This window comes from Simochromis diagramma, unplaced genomic scaffold (assembly GCF_900408965.1).
Source record: "Simochromis diagramma unplaced genomic scaffold, fSimDia1.1 OVJJ01000753.1, whole genome shotgun sequence".
NCBI classification, from domain to species: Eukaryota; Metazoa; Chordata; class Actinopteri; order Cichliformes; family Cichlidae; genus Simochromis; species Simochromis diagramma.
Genome location: NW_024387523.1, coordinates 20,801,855 through 20,827,163, shown reverse-complemented (window position 1 = coordinate 20,827,163; position 25,309 = coordinate 20,801,855). Strand labels below are relative to the sequence as shown.

The 25,309-nt window shown below is 39.9% G+C and overlaps 1 protein-coding gene across 6 annotated transcripts in view; it reads right to left on the bottom strand.

The window, feature by feature from the left end:
* Positions 1 to 25,309, bottom strand: part of col22a1 (collagen, type XXII, alpha 1) — a 65,470-nt gene that overhangs the window by 32,685 nt on the left and 7,476 nt on the right. For 3 of the 6 annotated variants that reach the window (XM_040021472.1, XM_040021473.1, XM_040021474.1), the window contains 20 exons: positions 22,437 to 22,517; positions 16,943 to 17,054; positions 15,513 to 15,636; positions 15,029 to 15,304; positions 14,854 to 14,934; positions 13,209 to 13,325; positions 13,051 to 13,095; positions 12,879 to 12,941; positions 11,734 to 11,772; positions 10,131 to 10,184; positions 9,981 to 10,034; positions 9,270 to 9,323; positions 7,016 to 7,069; positions 6,865 to 6,909; positions 5,205 to 5,258; positions 5,043 to 5,096; positions 4,502 to 4,537; positions 3,968 to 3,997; positions 3,501 to 3,554; positions 3,291 to 3,344 (listed from right to left, as the gene is read on the bottom strand). In XM_040021472.1, coding sequence (XP_039877406.1) covers positions 3,291 to 3,344; positions 3,501 to 3,554; positions 3,968 to 3,997; positions 4,502 to 4,537; positions 5,043 to 5,096; positions 5,205 to 5,258; positions 6,865 to 6,909; positions 7,016 to 7,069; positions 9,270 to 9,323; positions 9,981 to 10,034; positions 10,131 to 10,184; positions 11,734 to 11,772; positions 12,879 to 12,941; positions 13,051 to 13,095; positions 13,209 to 13,325; positions 14,854 to 14,934; positions 15,029 to 15,304; positions 15,513 to 15,636; positions 16,943 to 17,054; positions 22,437 to 22,517 — 1,481 coding nt within the window. The remainder of the gene's footprint in view (positions 1 to 3,290; positions 3,345 to 3,500; positions 3,555 to 3,967; positions 3,998 to 4,501; positions 4,538 to 5,042; positions 5,097 to 5,204; positions 5,259 to 6,864; positions 6,910 to 7,015; positions 7,070 to 9,269; positions 9,324 to 9,980; positions 10,035 to 10,130; positions 10,185 to 11,733; positions 11,773 to 12,878; positions 12,942 to 13,050; positions 13,096 to 13,208; positions 13,326 to 14,853; positions 14,935 to 15,028; positions 15,305 to 15,512; positions 15,637 to 16,942; positions 17,055 to 22,436; positions 22,518 to 25,309) is intronic. The other 3 variants (XM_040021475.1, XM_040021476.1, XM_040021477.1) reach the window with 3 other exon arrangements.

Below are 25,309 nucleotides of genomic sequence, written 5' to 3'. Positions count from 1 at the left end.
TAGAACTACTGTGTCTGTTTTAATTACAAACTGCTGTGTAATAGAACCAGTGTTGAGAAAGAGAGAGGAAGAAATATACGAGACACATGGGACGAGTTGTTAGAGAGCACTGATAAAAGCTACAGCATAGGCTCTGACTAGCATGAAGAATAAACAGCATCTTTCTTGATTCCATATGAAAATCAAAATAATCCAGCTGGAACACGATAGGTTAGGGACTAAACAGCCAATAAATATAAGTTACAGTTTTTCTCATGAAATCTTTGCAAATGATTTCTTTTTAAGAAATTCTCAAAATGTGGTAAGGGTAATATTAATCACATAAAATTTTTTTTTACTGATTTTTTATGTTTGTTAGTTTGTTTATTTGTGAATGTTACTGAATATCATAATGATGCAGTATTGGTCATGATTTATCATTGCTCATAACCTTAACCCTATCCTTACTCTATCAGAATATATGTGTACACTACCAGTGTATTTGTATATGATTTATAGTAAAGTGCAAACTTTGGACGCACCTTCTAGTTTAATGATTTGTCTTTATTTTTACTACTTCCTACATTATATATACAAATTGAAGACATCAAACATTTGAAGCAATATATAAACATAATTAAGTAACTCTAAATATGTCTTATATTTTAGATTCCTCAAAGTAGCCACCCTTTGTTTTGTTGACAGCGCTGCAAACCCATGACCTTCTCTCAATGAGCTTCATGATGCAGTCACCTGAAACGGTTTTCACCTCACAGGTGTGGCTTGTAAGGGTTCATTTGTGGAATATCTTGTCTTCTTAATGGGGCTGGGACCATCAGTTGTGTTGTGTCAGGTTGGTACACAGCTGACAGCCCTATTTGACAACTGTTAAAATCCATATTATGTCAAGAACCAATCAGCTAAGTAAAGAGAAACGACAGTCCATCATTACTTCAAGCACTGAAGGTCAGTCTGTCTGGAAAATTGCTAAAACGCTGAATGTGTCCCCAAGTGCAGTCGCAAAAACCATCGAGCGCTATGATGAAACTGGCTCACATGAGGACTGATCCAGGAGAGGAAGCCCAAGAGTCACCTCTGCTGTTTAGGATAAATTCATCTGAGTCACCAGCCTCAGAATTAGGCTCAGATTAGATTAGAGCCCAGATAAATGCCACACAAAGGTCCAGTAGCAGTCACATCTCTACATGAACTGTACAGAGGAGACTGTGTGAATCAGGCCTTTAAGCTCAAATAGCTGCTAAGAAACCATTAAGGAAAAGCAACAAGCAGAAGAGATTTGTTTGCATCAATGGAAATCTGCGCTTTGGTGTGATGAGTCCCAGTTTGAGATCTCTGGTTCCACCCGTCGTGTCTTTGTGTGAAGCAGATAAGGTGAACGGATGGTCTCTACATGCATGGTTCCCACCGTGAAGCATGGAGGAGGAGGTGTGATGGTGTGGGGATGCTTTGCTGGTGACACTGTTGGGATTTATACAAAATTGAAGGCACACTGACCCAGCATGGCTACCACAGCATCCTGCAGCGACATGCATCCCATCCAGTTTGCGTTTAATCGGACCATTATTTATTTTTCAACAGGACAATGACGCCATATACACACTTGAGGCTGTGTAAGGGCTATTTGGAGCAAGGAGGGGAGTGCTGGAGTGCTGTGCCAGATGGCCTGGCCTCTACAGTCACCTGACCTAAACCCAATCAAGATGGTTTGGGATGAAATGGAGGCAGAATGAAGGCAAAAGGGCCAACAAGTGCTCAACATCTCTGAGAACTCCTTCAAGACTGTTGGAAAACCATTTGAGGTGATGACCTCATGAAGCTCATCGAGAGAATGCCAAGAGTGTGCAAAGCAGTAATCAAAGAAAAGGGAGGCTATTCTGCTCAGTATGTTTTGCAAAAAATTTGTTTTTTGGTTTTCTCCAAAATATCCGGCTGGGGTTTGAGTTTAAAGCTAGGATTGGGATCGTGACTGATGATGACTTAGACCTCTGAAAGCATTTAGTCAGATGACCTTGAATCCTCCCTTAGTTATGCTGCAATAGGTGTAGTCTGCCGGGGGATTCCCATTGAGTGTTTTTTCTTCAGTCGCCTTTCTCACTCACTATGTGTTAATAGACCTCTCTGCATTGAATCATACTTGTTATTAATCTCTGTCTCTCTTCCACAGCATGTCTTTATCCTGTTTTCCTTCTCTCACCCCAACTGGTTGCGGCAGATGGCCGCCCCTCCCTGAGCCTGGTTCTGCCGGAGGTTTCTTCCTGTTAAAAGGGAGTTTTTCCTTCCTACTGTTGTCAAAGTGCTTGCTCATAGGAGGTCACATGATTGTTGGGTTTTTCTCTGTATGTATTAGATGCATCTACTAGGAGTGCAAAGTGGTCCACCAGTATTTTTATACACATAATGGAGCTTTGGGATAAGAATTTGGAATGAGGCCATGCAAGTGCAAGGTCACAGCAGCATTTGTGCCAAGTTTCTTAAAGATGAATTTTTTGTCCCCTGATTTCCAAGACACTGAGGAAGAATTTTACACAACCACACAATTACATGTTCTGACAGCACAGAGTTAAGGTTACCACAGATGACGATTTAGACCTGACAGGAATTAGCTAGATCCAAACCCCTACTCTAAACCGTAGATAGACTGCCTGTGTCCTGAAGGTGTTAATCCTCTGAGGCCTCATCATTGCCCCCCTTTTGTCGTTGTCTCCCCTCCCTCACGCCCAACCTGTTGCAGCAGATTCAGTTGAATTAAATTTGATTTATTTTGCACCAAATCATAACAGACACCTGAAGGCGCGGTGAAGACCCTACAACTACACAGAGCAACAATCAGATGCCCCCCCTGAGCAATGCATCACGACTTGTTGTGATTTTGAGCTACATAAAAAATTAGATTTGAACTGAAATGAATTGAACTGAATATCATTTTCAAGCTGAAACACTTCCTGTGAGTTTAAAGTACGTGTATTCACTCAGTTGCTAAAACTGTCAATGCCATATTCAAAAGTAAGGTGAAAAAACAAAATGTGTCCGAGTTCCACTGTAATTTAGTTTAAAATTGCTGAGTTACATAAAACCAAAAATACAATTTGGCAATGTAATAAGAACAAAGAAACACGCTGCTCCTCACATGACATCTAACCATGGGGCACAGCTCTATCTGTGTCCTGTGGTTAGAGCTGGAAACAGAAAGTCAGATGATGCAAAGATAAAACAATCATCAGGTGAACTGATCCTCCCCCGGTACAGTAAGGTGATATTCTGACACCCTCCCAACAAAATGAGATTCTTACCCTCTGGCCAAATTCTCCAGGGTTACCGGGTAAACCTTGTTCACCAGGAGGACCCTGAGGAATAAATCACCAAAAATTAAAACCGCAAAACTGGCATGTTAATAAATTGTTGAGCATTGTATCTGATTGTGGGTTTTCAAACAACAGCAACTATCAAAAGTTAAACAGGAGGAAAGCGGAAGAAAGGAAATAATAAATCAGGATCCTTACAGGAGGCCCTGGATGTCCTTCAGCACCTGGAGGCCCTTGTGGTCCAGGCTCACCCTGAAACAGGTCAAACAAACAAGTTTTATTACAGTAATAGTGAAAAATTAGTGAAATTAATCATCAAACTTTTCAATACAAGCTTAAACGTTAAAACTTATAAAGGCACGAGTCCGACATGAGATCCTTGGTTGGGTAGTTTATCATGCATTTGATTAAGCAAATTAATATATTCTCTTCAATCCATTATTTCCATTTACTGATATCAATATTGGTTAGTTTTATAATTCCAATTTTCATAAAATGCCATATTTCACTTACTTTTCATGCACAAAGCTACATTTTCCAGAGACCAAATACACCAAATTATTCATAAACAGCATATTTTGTGAGGGTTATTTTTATATTGGTGCCTGGATCTTCATGCTGCAGTAACAATCTGCTTTCAGTGAAACTGTTAAACAACTGCTCACCTTCTCACCCCGTAAACCTTCTGTTTGTACCTGAAATTAAAGCACTGAATAAATAATGACATCCTCACTTGGATTTGTGAAATTCATTGATAGTTACTGTGATGAAAAAGTGTTTGCACAGTGTATGTAATTTCTTTTCTCAAAGAAAACAATATATCCATCATTAGTCATTATTAAGCTCATTTTCTTCATCCCATTAAGAGATGTTAAAACTGTTTTTAACCCATCAACTGAAATAATCTATATTTTTAGATATAATAACAAGTGTTGTCAAGTTTCAGCTAAAGTCCTGCACTTCACTAACAGACACAGTGATCTCGCTTCCCGTCTTTTTATACACTTCAGTTAAAAACACGACGATCACTCTTTGATGATCTGCTCTGTCTTTAGCAATAATCATTAAAAAATAGTTAAAATGCAACATGTGAGGTTTAAACGCATGCTGCTGTAACCCTGCTATCTTCATCATGACACAAACCTATAATCCTTAAGAGTATAATTCTTATGTACCTTTGGTGTATTTTTGGCACTTACCGCATCCCCAGGTAATCCGGGAAGACCTCTCTCCCCCTGTGACATAGGTCACACAACAAGGACAAACCCATCATTAGAATCAAGAGGCTCTCAGGGCAAAGTCCCTTAAAGGATATGATGACGGCACAGCGACAACCATAATTTATGAGATGAGCTGTGCGGATGCTTACTGCAGGCTAAAAGAAAGTGAAACTTGTGGGTAAAGAACCACGGCAGCTCTTTGTGCTTGTGTGTGCATTAGTGTGTGTGCAGCTGGGTGTGGTATGTGCGTTCCACTGGAGGAATCATCAAAGTTGGTAATTACAGACAGACAAATGAACTGCGTTTTAGTTTCTCAGACAAATGAGGGGGCAGACTTTGATGGTGCACAGAGGAGACTGAGGAATGTCTGGAGAGAGCAGACAGTAGCTTGGGAAGCTTTTGATAAGTCTTTGAAAGAACTCATATCAGCAGCACTTAATAACATTACACAACAGTATCATCAACTTGTAATCAGGTGAACAGTGTTCCAAATACAATAAAGGTAAGTGGGTGGGCGTACCTTGTCACCTTTAACCCCGTTGGGCCCAGGTACTCCAGTCAGACCTCTCAAACCCTAATCAATAAAAGAAAAAAAAAACATAAGCAACAAAAACCTTTTAATACAAAGGTGACGGACCAAATGTGTCACCGACTGATGTCGCCATCAAAAATCAACACTTACATCCTTCCCAGGAAAGCCAGGCTTTCCAGTTAATCCATCAAGACCTGGCTCACCCTGAAATGGGAAAATTACATTTTCTCTTTTAAAATGTAGGCAAACTTCAAAACCCAAGATAAAAGAACCTTCGAGTAATGAATAAAGAAGGAAATAAGAAACAAAAAACATAATAGCATAAAATCATAATAGGACAAAAGAACAATAGCTCTTGTAGCTAAATGCCACAATACTGGGGACAGTTTCACACAAGTTAATGCTGACTTAGACATGAAAATGTGTTTTGCTTAATAATATCAAATTTACTTGCATAATAAATTACATCCAGTACTTCCTATACAAAAAGTTCTTCACTTGCAATATACAATATCAAGGAAGACCTTCAATAAAAGGTCTACACTACCATCAGGTTCCTCCACCATCACCAAGTATAAGACTTGTTATTAACATGTCCTCTGGGCCTCCTAGATATCTCGACATAGTGGCTTTGGTTTGAATCTGACCAACCACAGTCGTGGTTAGTACGGACGTGCTTAATAAAGAACAGCTTTTTCAGTCAGCAAGCACAACTTTAAATCAGTCTTGTGTGTCTCCTCCAAACCACCTATTCCCTTTATCGCTTCACTGAGGTAAGGACTTTGCCAGTACTTTTCAGCAACAGGAAATTGCTTACTGTCTGACTGAACAGTTGATGGACAGCTCTAAAAGGGGCATCAGTTTGTCTGAATGGGCCTATATGTGCTTAGAACCTGCTACTCATCCCCATGACATACGGCAGAGTGATCAGTGGACTGATTTGATGCACAGTTCTTTATTCGAACCACGTTAAAGACGTTTAGCTTGAAGTTGAAGCTGACCTCTGAACAAGAAACACTGAGTACAAAAACAACTCAACACAAAGCAGCATTAAATAGTTGAAAACAGCTGTTGATTCAGGGAAATAACCTTTCACTGAATTATTAAAAGCCTAAATAACATTCAGTGTGATGGCAAACAGCTCCTAGGAAACTTAAGACATCAACAAAGCTTCAGCGAGCCTGAATGAAGTGCATTATATCCTGTAACGCCTCCACAGAATTCCAGACAGGAAGTGTGGAGAGTAAATCAAGGAAACCACATCTGTTTGCACAATTACGCCCCTCAGTTCTCAGTTCCTCTGAGAAGAAAAGTCTCTTTCTGAAAAGTTAAGCCCGTTATCAGGATTTGCAGTATGAGCTGGTGTTCTGCGCAGGTTCAACCTAGAAACGTGGCCCAAATCCCAGGACATGCTGGGAAAGCAAATGAGCTAACTCTCTCGTGACCTTCAGCAACAACTGTTTTAAAGATGTAGCTCGTATCTGCTGCAGCGGAACTGTGTGGCCAAACGATTAGTGGCTGTAGCAGGAGGCCCCCAAGCAGGAATAAGTGAAGAGTGAAGCAACTGTTTAAACTCTATCAGGTTGCCGGTAACCTGGTCAGGTTCATGTCTACCTCTTTATATGGAATTTTCACAACTTTAGTTTACCCAAATGGAAAACTTTAATTGTCATTAAAGTGCATTTAATACACTTTGAAAGATGTGAAAGGTAAAATCTTTTAGTTTCTGAAACTGTGTTTGTTGTAGCATGTGGCTACAATGCAACCTCTCCATAAGCCTAAGCCGAAGTGGTTTTAATACGTGACTTACCCTGGTTCCCGGTGTTCCCGTTTCACCTTTTGTACCCGAGTCACCCTATAACAAACCAAAGCAACATAATTATTTTTATAGAAATATATTTCTATAAACTGCCATCAAATCAGACCATCATTTGGTGGAAGTTAATTCGGATTATACTTACAGTGACACCTTTTGGCCCTGGTGCACCAGGAATTCCAGCATCCCCTTGAAGACCCTGTGAAATAAACAAAACAAATACTTGTATTAATAAAAGTTACTGACTTCCACCAAAGCATCGCTATTTCTGACTCGAGCATACCGAGGTTCGCTGGGGTCGGCTGAAACTCCAAAAGATAAAAAATAGCTTCTGTCAGTGATAAAAATTATCCTAAGAAACCCTTAAATGTTGACTTATGACCTTCTGTCCACAAGCTACCCATCTACAATGAGCAACTTTGTTGATGTTGTGACATGATCAAACATTAAAAGACCTTCGCAAAATTAGAGAGAGAACCTCAATGATTAGATGATCTCCTATGAGGAAGCAATTAGTGACAGTGGGAAGAAAGAAGTCCATTTAAATGGAAGCAACCTCAGGCACAAGTTTCTTCCTGAGAAACAACAAACAATAAAAAATAATAAAGTGCTCAGCACACTGGAGTCCCCAGGCAAACTGAGCCTATATTACCATAACGAACAGATGGTTCAGGGTCAAACCTTCTTCCTTCATTTTTGATAAAGCTCTAATGATAAGCTTTATCAGAAAGGAAGGTTTGAAGCCAAATCTTAATAGAAGACAGAGCGTCTGTCTCCTGAACTGAAAGCTGGTTCCACAGAGGAGCCTGATAGCTCTGCTTACTTTTGAGATCTCTGGGAACTGCACGTAATCCCACAGACAAAGTGCTCTGCTGGGATAATATGATACTATGAGGTCCTTGAGCTATTAAGGGACCCTCATTCAGAACTTTGTATGTAAGTAAAGACCTTTAAATCTAATACTGGACTTAACAGGAAGTCAATGAACAGAAACTAGTATGATTTCTCTCACTGTGACATCTTGGATAAACTGGATGTTGTGCACTGAACTTTTAGAGCAGCAGTGTTGGGGAGTAACAGAATACATGTACTGTAAAATACAAAATACGAGTAACTGTATTCTGTTACAATTACTGTTTAAAAAGGTGGTATTCAGAATACAGCTTCTTTCTTGAAATAAATGGATTACGCGCTCTATTTTTGGTAATTCGACAGCGGTGGAAACCCAAACGAAACACACATTATGAGGCTCTAATGCCCGTGTCTCAATTTCGCAGCCCATGTCACCTCTACCTGCAGCCCGCATAATGACGTGAAGAAATATTTTTAAAAATTATTATTCAAAGAATAATTTAATATGAAGGCAATAGGCAGAGTGTTACAGGCATAGCCCTAAAGAATGTAGCCTCATGGACGCAGCTGTTGTAAGTTATTAAGACTCGACTGTACACTGTGTTCGTGTTTTCCTCCGACAGAATAAGTTCTGTTGGAGCAGCCTTTCAAAGCCTCTCTCTGTCTCTCCCTAGCAAAGTTGATCCAGACAACAAAGTAAAGCTAGTTTTCATCTACGAGCCCGACATGGAACCAACGTATTAGCCAGAGGTCCCTTTACTACGGTTCAGAGTGAAGGGACCTGTTTTATATACACGCTGAATAGTTTTCTATATGAGATCGCTGCAAAAAGTGCAGCCTTACCTAATGTCCACCCTACTGTTACTCATTTTATATTAAGATTTAAAAATCTAGTTGCTATTGGTATGGTGAGCAACATTAGAGTACATTCATGTAGTTGTAAAAAAGCATGATAATATATTAAGTAATCCAAAGTATTCACAATACTTTGCTCTCATTGAGTAACGTATTCCCAACACTGTAGAGCAGCCTGATAATAACAAAATATATAGTCCAGCCTCAAAGTTCGTAAAGCTATGAAGCAGCAGTAAAAATGTTTATTTATGAACTGAGCCAGTCCTAGGAGGTGTTCACTGTTTTTTTAATAATCTCGTATATCCTGTGCTGTGTGGTGATGCTCGTTCGCTTCAGTCTTGGGCAGTCTGTCACAGGCCAGTGGCCCAGCTTGAGCCCGCACCCATACTCCCATCTGCCTGACTCCCTCACCAGATGCTGCAGCTTCATCCAAGAGAAAGTCACCCAAACTGGCTACCCCCTTTTTCACAAAAAATCAATGCCAGCTTGAGAGGAAATTGTTCAAAAAAACTTATGTACACTCACTTAACAGAACAAGTGCCTCTCTGAGATTGATGCCAAAACCAGAATAGCTTAAGGTTTTTTTTCCTTTTTTATATGGCCTGAAATTTATTTAAGACCTTTTCAAAACTGCATGTGCACGTGCAGTCGCTCGTGAATGGATTAAAAGCTGGTAAACCACATTCACCCACCCTCAGTCCAGCTGGACCTGGTAGCCCTGGATCACCAGCCAGTCCTGCTTCACCCTGATTATGAAAAAAACAACAACATTTGCACAGTCACAACGTCTGCGTTTTGAGAAGAATTAGAAAACAAAGGTCAGAAAGTTAGACGATTTCTTTGAAAAATTTATAATTGTTACAGTTTTACCAAATAGTGTTATAAATACATGCCAATAAGACATTTCAAAATAAAACAGAAAACTGTCACATAGAATCCTCATCTACTTTTGAAATATAATGGAAAGAAATAGTGAAACATTTATCTATCAGCTTTTATGAGGATAAAATAAAAAAAACAACTGCTTTTGTTTTTATATTTTATCCTCATAAAATCTGATAAATAAAATACAATAAAGTTAAAACAGGAAGAAGAGTTGGAAAATATGTTTGGCAAAATAAACAAGGGATGATATAATGAGTATTGAGAAAAAATACTGTGAAAAAAATCATTTCCAAGTGTCCAAACAAAAACTGTTTTGTTTGGACACTTGGAAATGATGAATAAAATATAAATACACCATTAAGAACACCTGTTATTTCATGAAAGAAAATCAGTAAATGCCTTTTTCTAAACATCTTTTTATTTTTTTTTTAAATATGCATATATATTTAATACTGTAAATTTTGATATACGGTATAAAAATAAAGGTAACGCTATAGCTGTATAAGTTTGCTTCTTACTGTGTCGCCTTTGTCTCCAGTTAAACCATCAATGCCTGGGATTCCACCAACTCCCTGTGAGATGGTTGAAAACACACAATCAGTACCAGTTTGGAGCCGTTTAAAACTCTAAATAAAAGTCAAAAGAGCTCCAGGTCTCCAGGTTCACACCTGCTCTCCTTTTTGTCCAGGAGGACCTGTCAACCCTATGCTGCCTCTATCACCCTGTGAATACAAAACAAGCGTTAACGTCTATAGTTCAGTCACAGTAAGGCATGCAGGGGGGCCGGGACAGGCGGCGGTGACGTGCTGTCAAAAAAATCAACCCAGCAGTATCACAGAACATGGTTTAGTACCCGATGGATGGACAGTCAATTAAACACAAAGAACAGGAGATGTATTATCACTGCACACACAGTAACACACAAAGTTAAAAGTTATACACAGAACACAAAGACTCACATAAACCGAGACAAACAAAACACTTTTGAGTAAAGGTTCGGGAGCCAGAATATCCTTACAGCTTCACCAAGACCCGCTATGGTTTGGTCGCACATTCGACCAAAGACTCAAGGAACAATGGCTTCCCATTGTCCTCAGAGCATCACACTTTTGGTTTGTACACTGATGTCATCTTCTGTGCCAAGGAATCCCGCGTCTGAGCAAAAAGTAATGGCTGTTAAATTACACGGTACCATGAGGTCTCACCCACCGCAAGACTTCCCTCTGCTTCATAAACCACTTTACAAGTCACAGGAGGTTGCCCTTTAATTATTTCAGGCTTATATCATATTAGCACACGTCGTTTAGATCAGCAAAAGGGACTCCTGTTCTGCTGCACCCCATGGCAAAAAGACATCCATAAGAAGAGTGCTGCACAGGGAGCTGCCTGTTCTAAAGATGCGATTTGAAGCAATTAAACCAGTTTTGATTTCGCTCCCCCGCCACGTGCTCAGGGAGACTCGATGACCAGCTCAGCCACTTTGAACCGCAGCTTAAAGTCAGTTTACGTCACGTGTTTGCATCAGGTTTCGAAAAGCAGCAAATTGCAGCCTTCCCATGGAGAAAGTCAAGACAGATGCTTGCGCAGTAAGAAACAGAAAAAGCAGCAAGGCGCATTAAAGTTCGATTTAATGCGCGTTTTATCAAACCTGCAAGTTTTTCTTTTTTCAGCTATAACAAGTAGAAAAGTCAAATAAATGTATCATGAAATGACTTTTGCTGTCGCTCTGACTGCACTGCCCCCCTGTAGTGCACCTGTATTATCCAGAAGAATTTACAGGTGTGTTCTCAAAACTATCAGGATAACACTTCTCGTCTTTTAGATCTCTTGGGCATTTTTAAGTGTCCCTTTCAGTGCAGTGTGAGAGGTGAATACCGAGAAGTTTGTTTCAGGGAATAAATTACACCGTGGGACTCCCGGCTGGCACTGGAAGGCAGCACAGAGGCTGTGATTTGTGCAGACTGGGTGGGCGTCTGCACTGGCTCCCTGCTACATATCCTCTGTGGTAACCTGTCCTATAATTCATACATCTGTTACTCTGACAATAAGAGATGTATGAGCACGTTCCTAGACACTCCCAGGAAAAAACATATAGAAAAAAAGGCAAAGCCAAAAAGCGAGATAGCAAGAAAGACTTGAATAAAAAAGATCTGAAGGAGCAGATTAGAACATTTTGTCTACATGCATATAAAATATGCACAATACACAGACAAACATGTATCTGGGTTAAGATGATGCTCATGCAGAGTTGTGAAGGACAGGTTTACTTACCTTCTCACCTCTGCCACCTTTGACAGAGTTTATACTGCCCTGCAAATAATTAACCAATAAGGATTAATTATTATCGAGGCTGAAAGAAAAGCAGGAAAGCTTGAAAGCATAGCATGTGACGTGACCAAGACTAGTTTATTTACAGTGGGGGAAATAATTATTGGATTTGTAAATTTGCTCCGATCATAGAAATGAAGGATTTTTGTGCTGAAATAAGTATTTGATCCTCTAAAGTTTGTCTGTGTGCCCATGTGGCAATCAGTTTTTTCCAATCCAACCTCTTCACCAACACAGGCAAGACCACAGAGCTGTCCGTCACGCTCTATGTAAGATCTTACCTGATGGGGTGAGGATGATCATGAGAAAGGTGGTGGATCAGCCTAAAACTACACATGAGGAGCTTGTTATTGATCAGACGGTGGCTGGGACAACAGTCACTGGTAACATTTAAATGATTCAAAAGGAGGTTCTGGAGAAAACGCTGTGGTCAGACAAAACTAAACTCAAACTCTTTGGCAACAACTCGACCCAACTGAAGGAAGAGAAATGCTGAGTATGTCAAACACTCAAGTGGCAACATAATGCTTTTGCACTGCACTGTACAGGAAGACTTCACAGCACAATGTACTGTAAAATCTTGAATGAGAACCTCCTTCCATCAGCCAGAATACAGAAGATGGGTCATGAAAGAAGCACATTAAGCTCACGGAGTGGCTTAGACCTTCTCCGGACCTCAATTTTATAAATTTGTGGAGGGACATTTGAGTTGCAAAGTGGTATCCAAGAAACCTAAATGATTTTGAGAGTTTCTGTAAAGAGAAATGGGTTCAAATCCCTCCTGAGATGTGTGCAAACCTGGAGACCAACTACAGGAAACATCTTAATGCTTGCTTGCCAACAACACTTCTCCACCAAATACTAAATTATGTTTTGGTTAGAGATCAAATGCTTATTTTTACTCAGTGAAATCATTTTATAACATTTATGTAATGTGTTTACATAAAAATCATGACTCTTTCCTTCTTTGAAAGTGAGCTCTCTTACAAATTCAGCATAGTAATCATTTCCCTCACTGTACTCCAAAAGGTTTGAAGCTATCTTAAAAGTAAAAAGATGTGACTGTGGACATTTTTAAGTTTTCATACACTTTGTCCTTTTTCTCCTTTGAGTCCAGGTGGTCCGATAGCACCCTTAGGGCCAGTGTCACCCTGAAAAAAGTAGGCAGGTTCACACAATAAAAATAAAGCCGAACAACTATAATGAAAGTGTAATCCTTTATCACAAACACTATAGAACTGAAAGGCAGTGGTAGATGACCTTTTCACCCTTAGGACCTGCAACACCGGGTGCACCCATGCGACCCTGTGAGAAATGAAAACACAGCCGTCTTTTGAAAGCCACTGAAGAAAGGATTCCCACTCATCCGTGGAAATAATAGAGAGGGATTAGGCGTGGTAAAATCAGCGGGGCTTTACCTTTTCTCCAGCAGGGCAGGAGCAGTTCACTTGAGGGCCTCGTTGTTGCTCAGCACTGGTAGGTGTTGGCGTGGGGATCTTGTAAGGGGGAGCCTCTGTCACAACCGTCTTAGGGCACTGAAATGAAGCAATTTATTTTGATAAAACTGGATCATGATGCTGTGATAGAAGAGACAGGCATCTCTGATTAAGGCTAAAACTATTCAGACCCACACTTTTAACTTTTAAAGTAGCTCCTGCTTTAGAAGAAATGATACCTATATGGTCTATACCTTTATGACGAGCTGATGATGATCAGTGCCACTCCTGGGTTTATATTAGTGCTATTTGAAGGTTTGCAGGCATCCCTGTGATCTAAAAACTGACGCTTCAGGATGCTCAACTCTGAAACATTTCATTTCAAAAGTGGTTCTGTATGATGTCATAGAGAGTCACAAGCACACACTGTTTAAATCTTGTGTTTCCGAAGGTTAACCAATGAGAAGGAAGTGGGAAAAAAATGAATGAGAAAAAGCAGTGGATGAATTGAGGGGCTGCACCAGCAACCAACATAAATAAGAACTATTTTGAGCTATTGTGATTCATGCAAAGCTAATCTAGTGGAGTCCAAGAATTAAACATTAGCATGACAATTCACTTATGTGTACTCAGCTAGATCCTATAGGCTGTTTAGTTGTGTCTTAATTACCTAGTTAGCAAAATTAACTAGTTGTAAGCTGGTGAGATTTCAAATGGTAAATGGACTGATTCTTATATAGCGCTTTTCTACTCTCACGGAGTACTCAAAGCACTCTATACAACATACCTCATTCACCCAATCACACCCATTCTCACAAGCACTTTATCTACACTTAGTGCTTTCTAACGACATTCATACTCCGATGGATGCATCGGAGAGCAAGTTAGGGTTAGTATCTTGCCCAAGGATACTTGACATGCAGACTAGAGGAGCCAGGGATTGAACCACCGACCTTCCGATCAGTAGGTGACCTGCTCTACCTCCTGAGCTACAGCCACCCATTCAAAGACAATCAGTATTTTAATCTGTGGTAGATGTGCCTGGGTCAGTTCATTAGCGTTATAGCATATATCTGTGTTAGGCAAAGAGCCACTGTACTTCTGTTTTTATTCTGAGGATTGTGGCACTAATGTGTATTATTACAAAATCAATTTTAAGTAATGTGTCAACTCCATTAATCAGCTAATAAATACCACCGTGTGGAGGTCTGATTAGTCACATTGGCAAGTAACTGCTTGTTTCTGTTTCCATCATATTTCAAAGGAGCAAGTGGAAAATATCTGGATTTTTTTTCACTTCATCTTAAATGTGTATGAGTGTCAAACTGCTCCTCTAAAGCTCTTTGAAAAAGCTGTATTGTACAGAGTTACAAAGTAACAAAGCTACACTGATTATTCAAAGTAGCTTAGCTGTTCAAGCTACAACTGAGCTGGGGGGGCACTCACTCATGCAAACTTAATTATTTGGATGTAACCTTTCCTTTAAACACAAAGCATCCCATCTTGTGGTAGATGTATATTTCTATGCAACCAGGAACCTCCACGGCTTAGCAGCAGCATCTGAAAGACGCGTTTCGCTTTCGCTGCAAAGACGCAGACTCTGGGCCTGTTGGCCTGTAATACTTACAGGCCCATTAGGTAGATCACAGCAGGTTTCCAGCTCGGCATGCTTGGAATCGCAGTAAATCATCATTCTCTGGAGGTCAAACTGTATGTACACAGATTAACAACAGGTCAACTGCAGAAAAATAACCTTGACTGACATGAATCACACTGTTGCCAAAATGGAGGTAAAGACTCACATCAATTGGCACACTGTCATACAGCCTTTTCCCAATCACTGTCTTCCCCTGGATATCAATGTCCTCTCTGTCTTCTATCAGCAGCGTCTGGATGTGCTTGCAATCCAAGTACAGAGACACAGACTTGGACTCCACACTGAGGGCAATCTTGTGCCAGTTGCGGTCAAACAGGTTGTCGACTTCAGGGTTTTTGAACACAGCCCTCACAGCATCTTTTGTAAGGCCCACAGCGTTGTACTCCACTGCCTTGTTCTCACCGTCCAGACGGATGGACACCTGACAGGTCAGAAGCACAGGGATGTGAACTGAAACATAAAGGAGCTTGTTTTCCATAGGGGGAAGTAATGAATGTACAAAAATAAATAAAATATTGGAATGAAAAAGAGAAGTCAGCGAGGTGAGCCCATTCGATGATGTAATTCTCCAAGTTGGGCCACATGCAGAGACAGGTACATTTGTCACTATTTACATTTGGCTCACTCACCTGTGGAATTCCATATTTGTCAAAAATCTGCCAGAGGTACCAGTCTTCACGCCTCGAGGTTTTCCTGAATTTAAATGTGGTCACAAAGGCATATTCGTCTGGCAGCCCTTGACGAAACACATCTCTGTGGAATAAAAGTACATTATTATTACTGCTTTATTTTTCTCTTTTTAGTGGATGTGGTAAACCAACAGTTGCATTGGCTGTACAGCAGTTGAAATATTAATGTATAAGGTTAAACACAGTCCCAGTGTTTTACCTAGCAACCAGTGTGTTTGTAGCTACTCTTTCTGCTCTTCTTAGCAGTTTTACACTGACTTCTTATATTCAAACTGTTGCCTGTGTATTTATAGAAACAGCAAAATAAAATAAACTGTTCACATCTGAATTAATATTTATAAAGGAAAAGCTCAGAATTCTGTAAAATTTGAAAACTGGAAAAACCTTTCAAAGAATAGGATTAGCCAGGATGCTCACTGGTTAACAATTTGGGATTGACACCTTGTTTAGCCAAAATCATTCTTTCACAAATCCAGCGCTTGTTCTTCTGTTTCAAAACACCACGGTGGTAAAAATGCGCACCATGACACTTCAAAAGGAACTTCAAAAGTCAATGGGGGATGTTACTGTAGTCAAACCTATTTTTTAGGCTCTCTATGGCTACAAGTAGCAGACAGTTAGCTTAGCATAAATACTGAAAATTGACAAGGCTAGCTTAGCCACCAAGTAACAAGTAACAAAAAAGGTTTAAACTTCACCATAAACTGTGTTTTGGTGCTTTAGTTTAGACATTTGCGCCATCAAAGCAGAATACTAGTTAAGGTGTCTTTATTTTTAGCTTTAAGAGTTAGCTAATTTTATTTTTCCTGTAGCGTCCTATATAAAAAAAACAGTGCAGACAGAAAACACACTTAATGAGACAAAAACATTTGACAAATGGGGAGAAGACATCCACGTTCTCCTGGTTGGCCAGTTCTGAGCCTTCAAAATGACTTCCCTTTATCGCTTTATGGATCTCAGGATGTCAGGAATAAGTCTAAAAAAGACTAAATTGGTGTCTTTAGTACTTAAGTAGATGGCTAGTGGTTGTTTATCACATTTCCTGACATTTCATCTGGCTGTGTTCAGATAGCGACATATAAACTCTAACTCCATAAGGTTAATATACAGAAGATGTCATTAATATAGCTACATGGTAATGATGTTTCACATGAGATTGTGTCATAATGTATTGCAAGTTGGTCTTAGTTGTGTTTGGCTTTGAATCTCCTCATTGTTGTGCAGGAAACATTTCCTTTTCAGCCAGAACTGAGATTTAAAAGGATGAATTTTTGGAGACTTCAGAGACTTCATTTTTGCCACTTTCATGTGCATTGACAGGGCTCAAAAACAAGCTGAACTGTTTAAAGCATAATGGGCAGGTCACTTACTCTGTGTTTTGTACTATAGGCATGGTGCCAAGGCGAACATATGAACTTTGTCCATCTTCATCTCTGGTTCCCAGAATATCTCTCACGTTGAAATACTCCATCAGGTCAAATCCTGCAGTAACACAGTAAAAAAGCCTATTTGGACTCCACACACACATAAAAAAATCATGCCAGGCTCCCCGGTCATGAAGTTGAGTTATGGCTTTGTCAGATTTCTAGGGGGTACACTGAAGTTTAACTGGGTCAGTCCCACCACACCCTGCATCGACTGTGTTTTTGACTTTTTGAAGAATTGCTGAATTAATAGACAACTGGAAAATACAGATGTTTTCTGGACCATTTAAATATTTGTTAGATTTGTTGCCAGAGTGGGGAAAAAAAGCTCGTTTCCACTGGTGGTAAGGTCCTCGTGTGAGTCTGAGAGAGCGCATCTGTGTGTACATTGTTCTGCAGCGTGTGATTTGAAGTGGTGTGACCACAGACCATAGTTAGGTGGTTTAGAGAGGACACTCCCTTGTACAACAAACAAGTAGCTGTAGCTATGGCGATGCCAGTAAGACAAGCGCTTGTGCAGCACTAATGCTGCCAGTGTGTCCAGCAGCTCTCACTGAAAGCTGGTGGTTAGCCTACGTTGTGTAGTCTGAGCTCTCCAGAAAGCAGACTGCGGCACGAGTGAGTCAACAGAATGAGAACAGCCTCAACATTTTCCTGCACAGCCCTAGTTATGCAGCAAAATCTGTGTGAGACGTCTAGTGGGAATAATAACAGCAGCGCACTAATCTTTCAAAGAGGAAACCACAGCATTAAGGTGGTAATGCGAGAGTCTGGCAGAAAAGCTCAGTGGATGTCATAGGAAATAGCTTGGAAGCAGGTGGTTAAGCGCACACTTAGCCTGCCCCTGTGTCATTAGCAACAGAGCAAAAAATAACGTTAGAATCAAAAGTCTTCATGACAGATATAACTGATCTGCCATCAGCCGCACACAACAGCTGCTTTATCTGTCAGTAATGTGCCTCACATGCACCGTTAACAATTATTTTATTCACTCAGCAGTGGGTGGAGACTTTCTCTTTGCTCAAACGCACACACAAGGAAACATTTCTCATTGTCTTTCATTCATTTGATTATGAAACACCTTTATTAGTTAGGTTACCTTTACTGGCCACCAGATGGTGCTGTTTCTTTGCTCACTTAAAACACAAGAGTCATCAATTTTGCCTTAGCTTTCTTGTTGTTTGTTATTGTACGATCTACTGTGCAATATAAAGCGCCTTGAGGCGACTGTTGTTGTGATTTGGCGCTATATAAATAAAATTTAATTAAATTGAATTGAGCGATTCAGTCGTCAGTATATTAGGTAAATGGAAAACACAGCTTCAAACACACACACATTCTTAAGCCTGACATTTAATGTGAGTCATCTTTAATTTTCTCACCATGTTCATGCAGAAAAATCCAAAAAGGATTTGTTGCTGTGTTCTGATACCTGAGACTTTTGCCTTATTTAAACCATGGGATGGGATACTCGCAAAATCCCCCCCAGTCTCAGTTGGGTTATTTTTAAAAAGTCTGCTGCCTGAGATACGTGTGATGTAAAAGGGCTCACCTTCCTTTGCTATCTGAAAGAAAACACTTTGAGTAGTTGACAACTTAACAAGTAAAAACGTAAACCTTTGCTGTACAAGAGCGATGTTTGCTGGTTATCAGTTGCTCGAGGAAGCCACGCAGCTGTGAGTTACACTGGCCTCGATTCTCCCTGTCACTGTGCTTGCATCGTGCACACCATGCTGTTTCTGTGGCTCTTTGGGGCCAAATCTGAGCACAAAGCTGTAATTTGAACTGGCAGCAGATAGCGTATAATCAACCCAAAAAGTTATTTTGGACAGCCAAAAACGACCACTGGGGTGATCTGCGGCAAAAGCCAGATGAGTTCACTGACTGGGAAAGGCGAGCGCATACACACAGCATTCTTTTGATGGGAGCAGATGGCAACATTTGTACAGTAGATAGTGAGCGCGGAGCCACGGAGATGCTCCGCAGCCTCTTGTGTGTGCTCGGTACCCCGAGGGGGTCTGACTAGACAGCCCATGATAAATACAAGTCTCATTCAAACCGCAGGTCTCTTGGCTGTCAAATCATAATAAGTGGCAAATAGTCCTGACATTTAGCAAAGAGAACTGCACTCCCTGTGCACCAGCACAGAGGCATTTGTTGTGTAATTATAAGAAGGACCTGCAGGAGTAGCAATGATAAACACCGTGTGTCTGTATGAAGAGAAAATCTCGGTGTGCTTACCCGCAAACTGAAAAAAAGTACTTTGCTCAAGCAAGTTTGACATTGTACATCTTAAAGTTAGCTGCATTTACAGAGCGACTGCAGCTTGGAAATCCCCAGACCGCTTTATCATGTCAGGGAGCGTCAGACCTCAGACCGCTGTGTGATAACATTTCGCCCCAAGTGGGGCCCACAGCAGGTTTTTGCTCGTAGAAAAGACCTGATTGTGACGCAACTGTCTGTGTTACATTCAAGGTAGAGAAAATAAATCAATAAGCACCCCTGTGCTGTATCTACTGGTGCTAAAGTGAAATAAAAACTGAACATTTTCATTGAGCTGCCTTTGCTTCCAGACAACACTATGGGAACAGTTAAAGTATAGAACATGAGTAATTATGATGGAATTTAAAATTATGATAGTGTTTAGCTGTAACTAAATGTAAAGCAAATATAAATCAGTGCAGTGTGGAGTGTATTCATGGCCTGTTCCACAGTATTCTATAGTCTGGGTACAAGAGAAGTATTTCCCATAGAGTTTTCCACTGGAACAAGATCTGACAAACAAATCTTTGGTCAGAGGATTTATTCCAGTACGAGTGCTTAGCGCATCTGACAAAGTGATACATCTGCTTAAGAAAGCATCAGTGGCTTTCAGTGATTTATCAAAAGTTTATTCTAATTTCTTTTGCGGCTGAGAGAAAAAGCCAAACCACATAATTAGCACTCGCCCAGTGACGAGGATGTGATAATGTGTCCTGACAGCAGAAAGTGACGCTGTGTCTAATCATGAAAACACTCTTTCAGTCAAAAAGTCAGCGTAACTATTTAGCAACTCTAAGAGGATACATCAGGGATAAAGCTTTCTCAAAGGGTTCTGTACTTTAGTCCAATATATACTCTTAAAACCTGACTACAGTATGAGGGGAAATACTGTTCATTTAGCAAAACTGAAATACAATAAACAAATATGCACTGAAGTATTTAAGTTCAGTTTTACTAGCTCGTAATATTTCACCGAAGATCTCTCAAATAATTGTGAGAAATTAACCGATGATTATAAGATTATGTGGTTAAAGTACAGAGTAATCAGGCAGGAATTACATGCCACTGCCATTCGCTGGTGCATCCAGTAGTGGATAGTTAACAGCTAAACCATAGTTTTTCTCACCAGGAAATAAATGTAGTCTAAAAAGTAGACTTCACATCATAGCTCAGTGTGCAACTCCATATTGATGTTGCACTTAATCACTGAATGTGAGAGCTGTGGATGCCAGCAGACTGACAATCTATATGGATGCTACAGAAAAACAGCTCCATGCTGGGACATCTGCAAACACTTGCCTGATGAATTTACAGGTTCAGTAACTCATTTCATTGAAATTTGAAATCAAATTGAATTTTAAAAGATTTAATATTTTGGACGGTTTCAAATTTAGGATTATCCTGTGTATGTTAATTGTCAATCACAAGTTATTAGCTAATGAGACGTTCCTCATCTCATCTGAATTTTGTTAGTTTGTTGCTTTTTTATTAAACTAAAAAATACATCTGGGAACTTTTAAAAGTCTGTTGTTGACAATTATCTACAACTTTACTACTATTTAAAGTCCTATTCATCACATTAAATCAAGGAGCACTAATGACCCTGTCTCTCAGTAATTGACTTAGGCATTCCATCAGTGGTTTAAAGCTGTTTTGGAAGCAAAAGGAAATATAGATACTGCACATGACCCTCGAGCTCACAGGCCTCTTGTAGAAGACCCGAGTTTGAAGGATAAAGACGGCCCAACATGAGCGAGAGGGGAATTTTAAAAAATGGGCTGTTATGTTAAATAGTAATCATTGTCATCCATCTTTGATTTGCAGATGTTGCATCAACAAACACAAGTCCTAAACTTAGCCAGTTATTTTTTGTCCAAAACAGATATATTTGGTTTTGTTTTTTTATTTCATTTCATTAATGTTGTTATATTTGAATTCATTGCCAGCTGGTGTCTTTCTGTTTCAAGTTTCCATGTTATGTCTGTGTGGTTTTCCTCCCACATGTCTAAGGACATGCAGTTTTGATAAACTGTCCTTAAGAAGTAACGTGTTTTTGGCTGTCATTCAGCAGCCTCTTCGGGGTGTACGCAGTGAGGTCCAGTAGAGTTGTGATGCTGACCAGAAGATATACAAAAAAGATGGAAGGATGTCCGGGTTTTAAGTAATTTTTTTTTTAAGAAATCAAAGTCTGTCTTTCCTGAATAAATCAACAGAGGACCCTGTGCCAGCCAAGTATGTTAAGAGGGAACATTTCTAAAAACATAGCTTTTCGGTGCTCTTACATCTCTTTTTCCTTGAACCTGGACTTAGCACGAGTCCAAACACTCATGCCTGTGCATCTGTTTTTTCTCTTACTGTGATGGATGTGGGTGGGAGACACAGACAGGAACTGAGATTTCCCAGAACACACTGTTATAACTGGTGGGTAAATGGTTTTCAAGACCTCAGAGAAGAACCTTTAACACAGCAGCGTGGAATGTGTGGAATAAAAACATCTAATGATGGAGCGCTACATGCTAGTGAAACAGCAGCTTCACTGCTAATCTTAAAAAGAGCAGCGCCTTGTCTTGACTCTTGTTTGTGACTTCCATAGCCTGGATTTCAATAGTGAAGCTGCAATAACAAACACTGAGTGTACTGAGAGGTCACGTCTTTCTACAGATAAAGTGGTGGCGCCTCAAGTGGTCATCTGAAAGGTTTGAGTTTGATGCAGATGAAATGGATAAACTCTTCAGAACTGTTATCTCCCAGAAAAGGATGGTGACCTCGCTTCAGATAAAGCTGAGGAGTCTATCCTAGATAGAAAAGTAAGTTCAAGTATCTTGGAGCAAGAGATCAACACACCAGCAGCTCAACCATACTGGTAAAGAGAGCCGAACCATGAGGTGAAGCTCTGAATTGGCCCACTTTCAAACCTGATTTTGAAAAAGACAAGTGTTTTGTTTTCACAAGTATACTTAGAGAGCTGCCAGCAGCTTCCTGGTCATGAATTAAACCACTTCACTTTATATTCTCATGGAAAGAGAGAGAAACTGTGTGTGAGAACAAACTCTTAGCATGCAATAAATGTTTTTGGAAAATGTAGGAAATGCTTTCAGAAATAAAGACCTGACCTTGTGGTTGACACGTATTGCAAGTGCTGCATGTTGCTGTTAGGAAAGCAGCAGTTTGCACATACCTGGAACCTCTTCAAGACCATAACTGGTGCTGCCGGGCTTAAACCGATCAGGTTGAACCTTCATATTTGGACACAGGACATCTGAGGAGAAAGCAAAAATAATTCAGTTAGACACGCTCGTGCTCTTATTGGACCATGGGGAGAAAGATATGGTAACCCTGTATCTTCCTGTTCAAAATCGAATCACATGTTACTGTTTTATTAGAAGAAGCAATCAGCGGGAAACGTTCTGAGGGGTCAGACGTAAGAGATGTGAAGTGGCATATTGTTAAAGGAAGCAGTCGGATCATTGAAACACATCTGCGATGAGGGGAGCACCAGCGCAGACAGTCTAGCCCCCATTCTGCCGTTTGATATCTGGGGATGGGAAGCGTGTGGATGGCCGAGTGAAGACTGAGATGGCTTTTATGGTAGGTGGGGTGACAGTGTTTCCACACACGCGCAGCTCAGTGATGACAGCAAGAAAGGCAAACCCTTCAGGTTGGCAGGAGAGCCATTTTCTGTGTCAGGATGCCAGCTTCTGTGAAGGGTGCTGTGTAGTTCCATATATGTAAACGTTTGCTTAATTTGACCGGCAGTTTCTGAGGATCTCTTCACTCCTGGTTAATCCATGGATACAGATAACCCTCATTCATATTGATTTTGCTGGTTCGCGTGAGTTTACGTTTGTTTTTCATTTGTTAGTTTTTTACTAAACTGTGTCATAAAGCACACGCACTAATAATCACATGTGAGCGTGCTGACACACTAAAGAAATGTGAACACGGCAAACTTTATCCCAGCCAAATGTTAATATGTCAACAAGGCTTCACTGCCTTCCCATAAACGCTGGGTGGAGGACATAATGACACACCTCAAAATAGAACAACTCAGGTACAGAATTCAGGGCTCACTTAAGTTCATGAAGAGCTGGTGGCTATTTCTTATTGTGCTGGAATAACGTCTGTTAACTTAATGTTGATTTGTTTTATCATTTTAATTGTTGATTTTTTATTTCTCATTGTACTATAGTGTATGCAGCTGGATGTCTGGCTATTCACAGAACATACGAATACTCAAAAAACAAAAAGAATCAGTGCAAATATTCAAATACAGTCCTGTGCAAAAGTCTCACTCCACCATCATTTATTCTTTATATTTTTATTCCAAGAACTTTTAAAGCTGTCTTGAGCCATAGTTTCTGGAGGACTTTGAAAGTTTTCCATCATACATCGGTTGCTTTATTACTAATTTTCATTTTTAGTCCAGTCTTTGAGTCTTTTTTTTATTGTTTTCAAAGGAGTTTGTTTGTTTGCTTTTTGTTAATTAAGCCAACTAACCCTCACCTATGAATCATTCAAACATTAAAGTAGTGCTGTGTCTAGACAAAAAAAGCCAAATGTGACACAGTATAACAAGCATAAAATACTACTTTCACACCATTAATGTGATTCCCAAAGAACTATTTGATGGAAATTTTGAAGTCTAAAAGGCTAACGACACAGCTTAAAAGCATCTTATAGTGAAATCCTTAACACAAAATTAAAAATCCAGCAAAGACATGACACAGCGTCAGGAGATGTGTGTGGTCCTTTAGTTCTTCCATCTACTGTTCACTGAAGCCCCATCAAAGTGGTCTCAGTGAAAGGGTGGCTGCCAAGAACCCATTCTTAAGGTAAGGGAAACAGGAAGAAAAGGATGAGGTATGTCAAATTACACAAGAGTTGGGCTGATATTAATAACAACTAATTTTACACTTCAGTTCAAATTGTTGTAAGGTACAGGTGTCAGGAAAGGAGGTCAGGACACCTACAACAGTGGGCATCTACAGCTATCTGTAAAACACGGAGGAGGCTCTGTAATGATTTTAGGCTGCATTTCAGCTCTCGGTGTTGAAGAGCTTGCCAAAGCTGATTAAATTCTGAACACAGAACAGTACAAATTTTGAGCTACCATGCAATACCAGCTAGAAAGAGCTTGACTGACATCAACTTCATTTTTTTGCATTCAATTTATTTTAGCATTACACTGATAGTGTAATGCTAAAAGAATTTAACAATACCAGTGATGGAGGCCTCTTTATGTGGATTGTACGAGCATTTCTTAACATCACTGACTAGGATCAAGGCTAAGTATGATAAGGGGGAACCATGAAACATTTTAAAAGTAGACAGAGGATGTGTCAACAGCACCAGTGATAGTGCATATGCTTGCTAGCATGCTAGCAGTGCACTTATAATTGAAGACTAACCATATATTGCATATGTGTTGTGGTAGCTCTTAGGCTTTATGCATTAAACGATTGTTTACAGGCAAATGTTCACAAAATGCAGTTGTTAGTGTGACCATCATTGCAAAACATTGTAAACATTATATACCACACAAGTGGGTACATAGAATCTGTTAACAGAAATATCACGCTCATTTTAAACTGACATTAGCATTTGGCTCAAAATAATGCAATGCTATGCATTGTACCGCCTCAGAGCTGCTAGCATAGTTGTAAACTTAGACATGCAGACTTGCCTTTTTATGGTGGTTCTTTTGCTCTAAGTGCCACGATAAACTTTCCACTCTGTTGATTGCTGAAATTAAACCGCATTTTTATCAAGACAAATCTGTATCCTCCACTCTTTGAAACTCACCCTGATCGGCTCCCTTGTGTTAACTTTCAGTCAACAGCAGCAAATCCAAATCGTGTTACCCTTTGGAATCACTATATCATGAAACCTGTTATTATGTCATTGATTTGTCTAACCCTGAATGCTATCCTGCATATATTATCTGACAAGTGAGACACTCCAAATTCCCTATTATTTGCTAAAAATCCAATTTGTTTTCCAATTCACAGCTGTAAAAATCTTCAAGGCTTTTAACCTGTAGCACTGATTATG